We start from the raw sequence: 14130 nt of genomic DNA on the forward strand, positions 1-14130 counted from the left end.
TTGTTTTGGGGGGGTGAAGGTGGGTGAAGGTTTTTGTTTTTGGGGGGGTGAAGGTGGGTGAAGGTTTTTGTTTTGGGGGGGTGAAGGTGGGTGAAGGTTTTTGTTTTTGGGGGGTGAAGGTGGGTGAAGGTTTTTGTTTTGGGGGGGTGAAGGTGGGTGAAGGTTTTTGTTTTTTGGGGGGTGAAGGTTTTTGTTTTGGGGTGGTGAAGGTGGGTGAAGGTTTTTGTTTTTTGGGGGTGAAGGTGGGTGAAGGTTTTTGTTTTTTGGGGGGTGAAGGTTTTTGTTTTGGGGGGGTGAAGGTGGGTGAAGGTTTTTGTTTTTGGGGGGTGAAGGTTTTTGTTTTTTGGGGGGTGAAGGGTTTTTTTTTGGGGGGGGGGGTGAAGGTTTTTGTTTTGGGGGTTTTTTTTGCTTTTTTTTTTCATTCGTCGAGTCATCAATGCTCATGATCTTCGGATTGTTTGCTTTCCGATACCAGAAGAGGTAGAGTGAGGTTCGTGTTGAGTCATGGGTTGAAGGGCTTTTGTGCACATTATATTTGCCGATCAAAAAGACCTCGGAGGTATCAGTATCAGTATCAGTAGATCAAGGAGGCGTCACTGCCTTCGGTCAAATCCATATACGCTACACCACATCTGCCAAGCAGATGTCTGACCAGCAGCGTAACCCAATGCGCTTAGTCAGGCCTTGAGAAAAAATTAAAAGAAAAGAAAAAAAAAAATTTTAAATAGATAAATACATAAAAAATATACTACTGATAATAATAATAATAATAATATTTATAGGGCGCAGAATCTTGATGAAGTCAACTCTATGCGCACAAAAAAAGGAGGATAAAATATTATTGATAAATAATTTGTTCTTTTTAAGCAGATCGGACACGTTTTTCGAGTCGCAGTTTTCTGTGTTGACTTTCGTGTGTAAATGTGAGTCCATGTAATCACCCGTGTAAATCTGTTCATCGATTTAATGTTTGTTCACTAAGAATGATATCGGAAGAAAAAAAAGAAAGAAAAAAAGAAAAAAGAATGGGGGCCCGTGTGTGTGTGTGTGTGTGTGTGTGTGTGTGTGTGTGTGTGTGTGTGTGTGTGTTTGTAAGGGAGGGACATATATATATATATATATATATATATATATATATATATATATATATATATATATATATATATGTGTGTGTGTGTGTGTGTGTGTGTGTGTTTGTGTGTGTGTGTGGGTGTCTGTGTGTGTGTGTGTGTGTGTGTGTGTGTGTGTGTGTGTGTGTGTGTGTGTGTGTGTGCAAAAACAAAAAAGAAAGGGAGCCGGGTGTTCGTGTGCGTGCGTGAGTGTGTGTGTGTGTGTACGTGTGTGTGTGTGTGTGTGTGTGCGTGAGTGTCTGTGTGTGTGTGTGTGTGTGTGTGTGTGTGTGTGTGTGTGTGTGTGTGCATGACAGTGTGACATGGGTCATATTTGTATGTGACGGCACTCACAACAGTCAGCTGTAAAAAGGTCTTTTGTTTTTCTCTCGTTTTCTTCTGTTGCCCCTTCTTTTGAGGTACTTTATTTTGTCCGTTTACCTGTTTGTTTCAAGGTAGGGAGTGGGATGTTGGGTGAGAGAAAAAAAAACTGAAATAAGAGATGAGTGTGAGAATGAATGAATGTGCAAAGATGCGTGTGTGAACGCAGACAGTTTAAACAAGTCCATTGATTTGATTTTCGGCACGAACGTCAACTGCAGTTTTGCAGTTGTTCATGCGAGAAGACTTCGCAAGAGTTTTTGCCCTTCAAAAAGAATCCTTTTTATTTATTTATTTATCTATTTATTTATTTTTTCGAATACCATCAGCAAACCGATTAATCGTTGGAGTATTTTTGAGTAATTGAGACTGACTGATTAGTTGAAAGACTGACCGAGTGTTGATTTAAACCGCCACCAGGGTTTTTTTGATTCACTGCAATCGTACAGACAACTGAGGAAACTGAACATTTTTTGTTAGCAGACGACAATGTTGTGTTCTCCACTGCGAGGTTTGTCCTGAACTGAGGTGAGGAATCCATTCCCGATTTGTGATTATTATCATCGTAAAAACCTGGGGCCAGTTTAAAACGAATATTTTTGTGCGTTTTGCGATGAGGTCGTGTAAGAAATGACATGGTTCATGGAATTCATCCTTCAACTCAAGTGTTTGGAGTTGAACTGATTTTGAAAGCCGAATGAGAATTGTGGACGCCAGCCGCCATGTTTGTATGTTGGTTGTTTTTTTCTTCTGCTTTGTTGTTGTTGTTATTGTTTTGTTTTGGGGAGGAGGGGAGGGGGGAGTACCTTTGCATGGTCGGGAGGCCTTTTAACGGAAAGAGTTATTGATTTGATTTGAGTTGAGTTGATTTGATAATGGATGCTTCCCCTGTGTGCAGACATGTGGGTCCATCCTGTGTGTACTGTCCGCCTTGGGTTTCCTGTTCCGAGTCTCACGTGCACTGACCTGGGCCTCCGTTGTGAGCGGCGTTGTGCTGCTGATTACACTGGTAAGTCACGGTAAAGGCTAGTGCACGCTTGTGTCTCCCGTTTTGTAATGAACAGAAAGCTTCAAGCATTTTTTTTTTTTTACTTGTGAAAACATCGCTTAACATGTAGCAGAGTACAAATACACACACGCTTCTGCGTGCATGCGCACACATACGCACACACACGCACACACACACACACACACACACACACCCGCAAAGCACATTTTCAGATAAATAGAGTGGTGAATAGCAGAATATTGTTGATTTTGAGACTATAGTAAATACGAAAGAAAAACTATGTAAAAAAAAATAATAAATGCCAGCAGACGTTGAAGATATCAATGAGGGCATCAAACACTCCGATGACAAAGACATTCTTATTGCTTGGTGTTCATTTGTGAAGAGTATTTCTTACAGACGTGTATACTTTCCATGTGGAGATTAGAATTAAAATAAAGTCTGCTTAAACTCAAATGCCACACTGTTGCCCCGGTTGTATGTTTTAGTTTTGTGTGTGTGTGTGTGTGTGTGTGTGTGTGTGAATTTGTTGAAAGTAGATGTCATACTCACCAAAATCACATAACTTTTACATTCTCATTCAAAGACTGGGTCCAAATCATGAGACATCAAACCCCAGTGAAGAATTAAGATTTAACCTCGATGGTTCCCTGTGGACTGCCGACGCTGGAACTGCGACGGAGGAACCCGGGTGTGGCCGTGTATGGGGGAATCTAAATGAGCGGCGTGGGAGTAATGCCACGGAAACGGCAGCAGGTGATGGGGCAGCAAGAAAAAAAAGAAAGAAAAAAAAGATTTAACCTCTTGACTGCTGCTGACCAGTGTGCTCACCAGTGACGTGATGTTGCCGGAGATAGGACTGAAGTTACAGGTCAGGATGTCGGACATCATTCTTTTCCTGGACTCCCTCCTCAGGGGATCGCAGTTCTTTCTTTTAAGTCAGCAAAATCAATACAACAGTTTAAAATCCACACCAGAAGCAGTTCTCGCACTACAGGTTGATGTCACACTTTATTTCATTTCAGTAACTCCTTGGCTGCCGACCTTTGATGAAGGGAGATCAGCATGGCATGAGTTTTAAGTGCACTTGCTACGTTCTGTGTATTAATCAAGTGGTGCCATTGGTGTTGCTACACAAATGTAACGCACCAACCCCCACCCCCCTTCTGGGAAATAAGTTAAAAAAATAAAATAAAATAAAAATAATGACTGACATCCTGACCTGTAAACTCAGTCTGTCCAAGGTGACAGCCCTTCACTGACCTGTGAACTCAGTCTGTCCAAGGTGACAGCCCTTCACTGACCTGTAAACTCCATTCTGTCCAAGGTGACAGCCCTTCACTGACCTGTGAAAGTCTGTCCAAGGTGACAGCCCTTCACTGACCTGTAAACTCCATTCTGTCCGAGGTGACAGCCCTTCACTGACCTGTGAAAGTCTGTCCAAGGTGACAGCCCTTCACTGACCTGTGAACTCAGTCTGTCCAAGGTGACAGCCCTTCACTGACCTGTAAACTACATTCTGTCCAAGGTGACAGCCCTTCACTGACCTGTAAACTCCATTCTGTCCAAGGTGACAGCCCTTCACTGACCTGTAAACTCCATTCTGTCCAAGGTGACATCCCTTCACTGACCTGTAAACTCCATTCTGTCCAAGGTGACAGCCCTTCACTGACCTGTGAACTCAGTCTGTCCAAGGTGACAGCCCTTCACTGACCTGTGAACTCAGTCTGTCCAAGGTGACAGCCCTTCACTGACCTGTAAACTACATTCTGTCCAAGGTGACAGCCCTTCACTGACCTGTAAACTACATTCTGTCCAAGGTGACAGCCCTTCACTGACCTGTGAACTCTGTCCAAGGTGACAGCCCTTCACTGACCTGTAAACTCAGTCTGTCCAAGGTGACATCCCTTCACTGACCTGTAAACAGCCTGTCCAAGATGACAGCCCTTCACTGAGTAACGTAAACGTCAGCAGCAGTTAAAGGGTTACGGTTCAGCAGCGAAAGGGTTTTAGGTCGCTGGCAAACCAGTGCTGTTGTTGTTGTTTTTTTCCTGAGAAATCTTTGATGTTCGTTTAAGGTCTGGTTCCTCTTTTCCAGCTGGCTGGGACCCTGATGACCCAGTACGAGAAAAGCCGTTGTTTGATCACGTCATCACCCTTGTTCATATTCTGGAGCCTGAAAACTTGCTGTGATGTCATACCTTTCTACACGCTCATACTGCAGAAGGTTCGTGAAGTACTGGACAAACAATTATGTAATAATGATAATAATGATAGTATTCATATTACGCTGAATCTTGTGGAGAGACAAATCTAAGCGCTTTCACACCAGTCATTCACACGCATGCATAACTCTAAAACTGAAGACAAGGAAGAGGCGGGGGAGGGAGGCTATCTTGGGAAGAGGTGGGTTTTAAGGTCAGACTTGAAAGAGCTGAGTGCGGAGACCAGACGAAGCGAAAGCGGAAGTCCATTCCAAATGAAAGGTCCAGAGACAGAGAAAGAACGGCGTCCAACAGTGGATTGTTTGATTCTGGGTATGCGTAAACAGAGTGGATCCGAAGCCGATCGAAGAGAGTGAGGATGGAGTGTCGAGGTGGCTGTACAAGCCACAGATATAGGAAGGGGCAGAATACATTTTATATAGTATAGAGTGCTGATCGCATACTTTATTCTTTAAGTAGCATAGTAGTAGTGGTAGCAGCAGCAGCAGCAGTTTTACTGTTATTATTATGATCGTTGTCTGTGTCAGACCAGTAATATCGTTCTTCATGGTGTTTCACTGAACAGGTTGTGTAGTTGCTATGCAGCAACTGATTTTCGTCGTTTTATTCGTTTTGTGTTTGTCGTTTAGTAGGCTGTTCCGGTGAAGGTATCTGTTCGCATTCATCACTGAACCTTAAGTAACCCATCATAATCTCTCTGTCTGTCTGTATCTCTGTACCGTTTTTCTCTCTCTCTGTCTATCACTTTTTTCTCATTTTGTGCCTTGTCTGTCTGTCTGTCTCTGCCTCAGTCTCTCTCGTTCTCTCTCAACTCTCTCGAGAGAAGAGGTTGAACTGAGCACGTGAGTCTCGTTCATTTCGAGTACACACACACACACACACACACACACACACACACACACACTCTGTCTCTCTCTCTCTATCTCTCTGCTCTGTCTGTCTCTCTCCCTGGTCTCTATCTCTCTCCTCTCATTCTCTTTCTCTCTCTTTCAGGTTTCTCTCTCTCTCTCTCTCTCACACACACACACTCTCTCTCTCTCTCTCTCTCATACACACACTTACTCACTCGCTCTCTCTCTCTCTCACACACACACACACACACACACACACACACACACACACACACACACACACACACAGATTGAGAGAGAGAGGGCAGAGTCAGAGGATGAACTCAGCACATGATTCTTATTTATTTCGCTTTAGGTGTGGCCATTGGATTGTTGCGAGAGAGAGAGAGAAAGAGAGAGAGAGAGAGAGAGAGAGAGAGACAGAGAGAGAAAGAGATAGCTTCAGAAGATGCACTCTGCACGTGAATCTGGTTTATTTTGATATGAGCAGGTGCCATTGTGTTGTTGTCAGTACACACACACACACACACACACACACACACACACACACACACACACACACACACACACACACACACACACACACACACACAGAGGGAGGGAGGTAGGGAGAGAGGGGCTGGGATCAGAAGATGAACTGAGCACGTGTTTGTCGTTTATTTCAAATTTGAACAGGGAATATTGAAATGTTGTCAGTACATGCACGCACACACACACACACACACACACACACACATACAACACACACACACACACACGTTTCAAGTTTCAATAATCCTTTCACTCCTATTGGAGTATGGTGGATTACTACAAAATAATGATTTCATACCCAGAACAAACATTTCCAAATACACAATTATGTCACATAAAAGTTGAGAAAACAGAAAATGTCTTTTGACCCTAAAGTCTATCCAGACAACATTTGCACATTTAATCAACTCACATATAGCTAAATTGACTTTTTTTGCGTCCATTGAGCATAAAATATTTACAAAAATTAAAAACCGATTTTGGAGACATATATATTTTTAGGAACATATCTGTTTTGGAACTGATCATAACTGGAACATTCCATCATAAAATGGAACTCACCCCATTTAAAAGATATGGTTTTGTTACTACAGTTCTGATGACATAAAGATATTGTTATCGCCCCTTGTTCATATGGGGCTATGGTCTAAATGAATAAACCATTTGAATCTGAATCTGAATCTCTCTCTCTCTCTCTCTCTCTCTCTCTCTCTCTCTCTCTCTCTCTTATGATTGTATCAGTATCATTCTGCAGTTTTCGCTTATTTCTACATGGAGTCTTATTTCTGAGTTTGGGTAAAATTACCAGTTTTATCGGAGTTTGTATATTTATAAAACAATAAAGTCACACGTATTCTATTTCAGGATTATGAGAGTGACTTTGAGGAGTTTTCAATATTTGTGCTGAGCTACGTCTTCACTTTCGCCATGATGATACTGTACGCTTTTGCTGATCCCGTTGCCGTTTTCTTCTTCACCAATTCCTGCTCAAAGGACAAGGTACAGTATGCTGCTGGGCTGCTTGAAAGAAATACAGCAACAACAAAAGCAACAACTGCAACAACAACAACGATAAACAGTAATAAAATGTGTCATATTCTCTTTATACTCGTTCACTTTGAAACTTGCACAGATTTCTTCGTGGGGGAACATTGCAGTGATGTTGATTTTGCGGCAAACAGCGGCGATTTCAGGCTTCTTCAATCACCAGTGTTGACGATGTACCGTCACCTGGACTCTCACACATCCAGCATTGCGTGGTGCAGATAAACAAAAAAAAACAACAATAGAGGATAAATAACTGAAATAAAGAAAAGTAGATGACGACAAACCAACGTTGCACAATATCAGTGATGCTAGACCATCTACAAAGAAAAGAAAAGAAAAAGAAAGAAAGAAAAGAAAAAAGACAAAGAAAGTGATTTCTACAAAGAAAAGAAAAAACCCAATTGAAGAAAAACAAAATATGCGAAACTATGCATAATCATCTCCATGCCTCCACTTTGACCAGTCCAGCTATTGTAGCGGTCCCCGAGGATAAACGACGACCGGCATAGCTCTAACCTTCATCGATCCTACTTCAGCAAATGATCCTAGGCAGTGCATATGAGAGAAAACCCCCTCTTAAAGGATGTCCAGGAAGGAGCCTCAGCTACTTTACAGAAGCTAGAAGAGAATTCCAAGTTGGAATGATAAGAGGAGAAAAGGTGTGTTAATTAAAATATTGGTTCTCGCTGACAGTTACGAAAGGTTATGTACATGATTTGATCGTGTTTTGCCAAGGTTACAGTTGACATACTGAGTAGGCTGGATGTCGATCAGGTCATTAATGATTTTGTAGAGCATAACTAGTTAACTGTGCTTTTGTTCTTCTGCTGTCGAGAGTGTTCAATTTTCATTTATGAAGCTTAGTTTTGTCACACTGTTGTCATATATGAAATGACAAGTAACATAACTCGCAGCTTTTCTTTGCGCTTGCTCGATCTGGTGGATTTGATGAGCTGTCTGGGGATTCCACACTGAGCCGCAAAATTCCAGATTTGGTCTTGCAAGCGTGCAATATGCATCGACTTTGGTCTTCTCGTTGGCATCCTTCAGATTCCTTCTTAGGAAGCAAAACATACTATTTTGGATCTTCCAGTTCAGGTCGCTAGTGATGTCGACACCAAGGTATTTAGAGCTAGTTTATCACTCTTTTGTAAACCCTATCAGTTGGTAATTGAAGAGGGTTGGCTCCCTTGATCTGCAGCAGGATTGACACATTACATTTTTGTGGATGAAACTCCATTCCCCACTGTCGTTTTCATTTTGCCTTCAAATTCTGGCACATATTCTTTAATTCTGCTTTTCATGGTTTCAGTCGGTGTAATGAACACCACCCATAACTAGAGGTGCTGTTTTGCACATGCACTTACATTTCTTACAGGTGAAAACCTATAGCTGTCTTTTTTTTATAAAACAACTAAATAACATTACATCTTTAAAGCTGTGCATGGTGCATTTTGCCTGAAACAGCTGTTTGTGTATTTAGTGAGAGGCCAGAACTAGACCATATACAGCCTGCATAATTTAAACCATCTGTCAATGTTTTGACATTTATAAAAACATATGCTTCTGTAAAGTGGTCCTTAACTTTTTGTGAAGTATATATGATGTACACTAACTAGCACTGATGAAAACAATACATATAGTGCATGATTCGGTCTTGAAATATCATGATTGTGGGTTATGACTGAGATTGTTTTGAAATGAATTCAATGATTCCTAGTCATAACTAGATAGAATACTATCCACTCCCCTCTAGCTAGGTGCTGTCAGCAGTAAGCACCGAAGACACCCCATGCATAAGCCATGACCAAAGTTTTTAACTCAGTGTGTTGGTGTGTGTCTGGGGAAAGAATAGCCGTAATTTTTCAAATACATTTTACGAGCATTTCATTAGTGTGCGTTTGCGTTAAACAGTCGTTTGTGAAATCATTGAGAGGCGAGTGGTACGCCGTATGCAGCCGGCATGAGTGGTGTCATCTCTCGCACCTTCTTCTTCTTCTGCGTTCACTCGTATGCACACGAGTGGGCTTTTACGTGTATGACCGTTTTTACCCCGACATGTAGGCAGCCATACTCCGTTTTCGGGGGTGTGCATGCTGGGTATGTTCTTGTTTCCATAACCCACCGAACGCTGACATGGATTACAGGATCTCTAACGTGCGTATTTGATCTTCTGCTTGTATATACACACGAAGGGGGTTCAGGCACTAGCAGGTCTGCACATATGTTGACCTGGGAGATCGTAAAAATCTCCACCCTTTACCCACCAGGCGCCGTCATCGTGATTCGAACCCGGGACCCTCAGATTGACAGTCCAACGCTTTAACCACTCGGCTATTGCGCCCGTCATCTCTCGCACCCTAAGCATGTGGTTTTTCCACCAGTCAGTGATAAGACGGATAGTCAGAGACGAATGATTGACATGTTTGCATTGTTTGCAACTGGCTTCGTTTTGTTGTTGTTGTTGTTTTATTATTATAATGTTTCCTCACACCGAAGCATGTGGTTTTTCCACCAGTCAACGATAAGACGGATAGTTAGAAACGAATGATTGAACTGTTGGCATTGTTTACAACTGGTTACGTTTTGTTGTTTTTATTATTATTATTATTATTATTATGTTTCCTGTATGTTTGCTTGTCGGTCTGTTTATACTATGTGTGTGTGTGTGTGTGTGTGTTTCAGAAAATTTGCCCAGAGACAACTGCGTCCTTCTTGAATCAGTTGACTTTCGCCTGGCTGAATCAGTAAGTTGCAGTTTTTAAATAAAATATAAATATTGACATTTCACTTAAAAACTTAGTTGCCGTTTTAAGCGTGCTCTTTATCTTTAGGCAGCGCACGCATGTATAAAACCAGTCAACCAAACAGTTTGATAACTACCCTTCCTGCCCATCTACATACTGTCCCACATACGAGACCTAGATTTTTACTCCCTCCCGATCCACTAGACCTTAAGTAGTGGTCTGGGTGCTAGTCATTGAATGAGACGGTAAACCGAGGCTGCTTTTGCAGCATGCACTTCAGCCAACTCCAAAGAACACACGGGAACAAAAGGATTGTTCCTGAAAAAAAAAAATGATGTACAAGAATTGACTTTGGTAGTGAAAACACTTGCAGACAGAAAAAAAAATATGGGTCGACCCTCTCTCTGTCTCTGTCTGTCTGTCTCTATCTCTGTCTCCCTCTCTGTCTCTCTTTCTATCTCTCTCTCTGTCTCTCTCTCCCTGTCTCTCTCTAAATCTCTCTTTCTCTCTGTCTCTCTCTCTCTCTCTCTCTCTCTCTGTCTCTGTGTGTGTGTGTGTGTGTCTTTCTCTGTCTCTATGTCTCTCCCTCTCTCTGCCTCTTTCTCGCTCGCTCGCTCATTCGTTTGCTCTTTTGTACCCGCATGAGAGACACGTGAATTTCAGTAATCTGTATATTTGTATATAGCTATTTCCATTCGGTGCCATTCAGATTATCTTTCTATTTTTCATTCATTGTATTTGTTGGTTGTTTTCTTTTTATGTTGTACATGTGCTGCTGCCAAAAAGAACATCTCTGTTCCATAGTATAGACAATAAAGTTTGTGTACTGTGTATTGTATTGTATTGTATTGTATTGTAGGAATTTTTGTTTAATGTCCCATCACACGTGATTGTATTGTATTGTAAACATTTGCGTGCGTATGCGTTGTAAAGTACGTTGTGTTTAAGCTTGTGCGTGTGGCGGGAGAGAGAGATGGGAGCACGTGTGGGTACATCTGCATTCTGTGTTTTGTGTACTGACGTGCTTGCAAGGAATTCTTTCCCTTATCTCATGAAATAGGGTAGGTATGGGTAATCGCGAACACCGTGTGATTGCGAACGAGTCGTATACCGCCCCACTTCGAAGCGTTCTTAACGGTTGCATTTCACAATTTAACGTCTGCTTCGACCTTTTCCTGATACTTTAATGAATATCCATTTCATCAGCTATTTCTGACTATTTCCGGCTATTTCTTCTCTTCGCGCACCACTGCCAACCAAGGTTACAAACGTACTCTCAAAATCCTAAAATCAAGGGAAGCGAGTTGTAGGACTTGAACTTTGACACAGTTTGAAATAATTTTATTTGATCGGATATGTTGAATGCGCATTACCAGTGCTGGGAGAATTTAAGAAAGCATATTGGTGACAGATCAGAACGTCAGTTTTGACAGAAATCTGCAAAATATTGTCATTTGCAGTTAGACCATAGGATAATTTGACGTGAGTGTTTGTGAACGATGCTGTGCAGTTACTGAGCACTCTCAAAAGGGTGTATTTGTGTGCGATGTGGTGTGTGTGTGTGTTTTACATATAGATGAAAATGTAGAATTTAACAAAAATAGAACATAAAAGCGCATAACATGAAGGAGCAAAAACATATGTATCCATACTGTTCGTTTCTTGTTCCTTCGTGTGTATGTGCTTTACGTGTTGTTGTTTTGGGTTTTTGTTGTTGTTATTGTTGTTTTCTTCTTTTTTTCTTTTTTTTTCTTTTTTTTTTCTTCTTTTTTTTTTTCTTCTATTCTACGTTTCTGTGCAACATTTAAAAAAAGAAAAGAAACAACCTTGCCGTGATGAAATTATCATTACGTTATCTATGCCACTTTGAAAAGAAATGAAAAGAACTTTCGCTGCAAGGGGAGAGCAAAAGTGTAAAGGGTGATTTCCCCTGGGTGCAGGCTGATGGTGCAGGGCTACAGACGGGGCATCGAGACGTCCGACCTGTGGAATCTGTCCCCGCGGGATCAGTCCTCCACCCTGGTACCAGTTTTTGAGCGGCTGTGGGCACGGGAGGTGCAGAGATGCAAGAAGTAAGTTGTCCACCTGCAGGAGGTGAAGCGAATTAAGTTGTTCATTCACATGAGGTGCAGCAATGCAAGATGTAAGTTGTCCACCTACAGGAGGTGAAGCGAATTAAGTTGTTCATTCACATGAGGTGCAGCAATGCAAGATGTAAGTTGTTCAACCACAGGAGGTACAGAGATGCAAGACGTAAGTTGTTCACCCACAGGAGGTGCAGAGATGCAGGATACAAGTTGTTCACCCACAGGAGGTACAGGGATGCAAGAAGTAAGTTGTTCACCCACAGGAGGTACAGAGATGCAAGATGTAAGTTGTTCACCCACAGGAGGTACAGAGATGCAAGAAGTAAGTTGTTCACCCACAGGAGGTACAGAGATGCAAGAAGTAAGTTGTTCACCCACAGGAGGTACAGAGATGCAAGAAGTAAGTTGTTCAATCACAGGAGGTACAGAGATGCAAGAAGTAAGTTGTTCTCTACCAGGAATTGCAGAGATACCAGAAGTAAGTAAGTTATTTACAAGAGGTGCGTGCGTGTGTATGTAGTCGTGTGTTGTGTGTGTGTGTGTGTGTGTGTGTGTGTGTGTGTGTGTGTTACTACTTTCTTCTTGTGTTTATATGTATGATAATAACTTCTTTTCTTTGTATAGACAAAAACATTACCATAGCCATGACAGCATGCTGCTCCTCACACCCATCGACAAAAAAAAAGAAAAACAACTATTCCAGATTAAACCGACAGTACCCCTCCTCACCTGCAGTAGCTTACGGCAATGGCCTGGCAATGACGAAACGCCGTGAGAGGTCCTACGTTGCTGACGAGAAGACGCCCCTTCTCGGACCACACCACCAGAACAATGATGATGATGACAACACCCTTGATCAGCTTAACAACAGAACAGCGAAGCACGCCCCAGGCAGAAAGCAACAACAACAGCAACAACAACCGCTCACACAGTCGCACAGTGGTGACACTGACCGCGAGCTGCACGAGAGCTGCCCAGCAACGGAGGAAGATGAAGGCACGCGCGTGCGCGTGCTCGCGCACGTGACAACCGGTGTTGCGAACGGTGACAGCGGGTCAGCCGGGCGACCTTCCTTGGTGCGCGTGCTGCTTCGTCAGTTTGGGGCCACCATGGCGGTGTTCGTGGCCCAGCGGCTGGTGTCTGACGCTTTCCTTGTCTCCTGCCCTCTGATTCTGGGGTCAGTTCTTTTTTTTTCTGTTCTGGTTTGTGTGTGTGTGTGTGTGTGTGTGTGTGTGTGTGTGTGTGTGTGTGTGTGTTTTTCGTGTGTGTGTGTGTTTCGTGTGTGTGTGTGTTTTTCGTGTGTGTGTGTGTGTGTGTGTGTGTGTGTGTGTGTGTGTGTGCCTGGCGTAATGTCACAGATAACTGGCCTATCATATCAATATAGTAGTAGTAGTAGTAGTAGTAGTAGCAGTAGTAGTAGTAGTGTAACGATAGCACATAAAACTTACTTTGCATATAGTCTTCTTTTTCTTCTTCTTCTTTCATCATAATCACCATCGTTATTCATCATGGTTGTATGTTCAATGTGTTTGTATATAGTAGTAGTAGTAGTAGTAGTAGCTGCAGTAGCAGCAGCAGTAGTGTGAGGATACCAAATATAACTGAACTTGCATAGTCTTCTTCATCATCATCCACCTCCTCCTTATTTCATCATCACCATCATCATCATCATTATTCATCATTGTTATAAGGACACTACATGGTTGCATGGACAGTGTGTTTGTGTATAGTAGTAGTAGTAGTAGTAGTAGCAGTAGCAGTAACAGCAGCAGTGGTGTAAGGACACCACAAATAACTGACATTGCATGAAGCCTTACCAACACGAAAGCGTGTCATCACAAGTGTCGGAAAATGTTGAAATTTTTTTTCATTAACTTTTTGCATTCATTATCAGTTGTTTGACTTGGATCTCTTTTTCGAAGTCCGTTAAGTAATTTTCTGTAATTGTATTAGGATATTCGTATCAAATTCTACAGCCCCCATTTACCCGGTTTCCTCCAACTCACCATTCATCCAGCTTCCACTCTTCTGAACGATAATACTCGGAATGTAAAAATCAGTACTCTTGACAAAATGTCTGCAATCACCGGGACACTAAACAAATTCAACCTTCTCCTGACCTTGCTTATTGTCTGCTTCTTGT

The 14130-nt window shown here is 42.2% G+C and overlaps 1 protein-coding gene across 3 annotated transcripts in view; it reads left to right on the top strand.

Moving 5' to 3' along the window:
* LOC143283734 (multidrug resistance-associated protein 1-like) overlaps positions 1-14130 on the top strand; it is a 62598-nt gene that overhangs the window by 3870 nt on the left and 44598 nt on the right. For 2 of the 3 annotated variants that reach the window (XM_076590018.1, XM_076590019.1), the window contains exons 4-9: positions 2389-2499; positions 4598-4726; positions 6971-7105; positions 9839-9900; positions 11841-11972; positions 12691-13164. In XM_076590018.1, coding sequence (XP_076446133.1) covers positions 2389-2499; positions 4598-4726; positions 6971-7105; positions 9839-9900; positions 11841-11972; positions 12691-13164 — 1043 coding nt within the window. Of the gene's footprint in view, positions 1-2388; positions 2500-4597; positions 4727-6970; positions 7106-9838; positions 9901-11840; positions 11973-12418; positions 12427-12690; positions 13165-14130 lie in introns of those variants that run through there. The other variant, XM_076590020.1, reaches the window with a different exon arrangement.

The sequence above is a fragment of the Babylonia areolata genome, chromosome 7 (genome assembly GCF_041734735.1).
Source record: "Babylonia areolata isolate BAREFJ2019XMU chromosome 7, ASM4173473v1, whole genome shotgun sequence".
NCBI classification, from domain to species: Eukaryota; Metazoa; Mollusca; class Gastropoda; order Neogastropoda; family Buccinidae; genus Babylonia; species Babylonia areolata.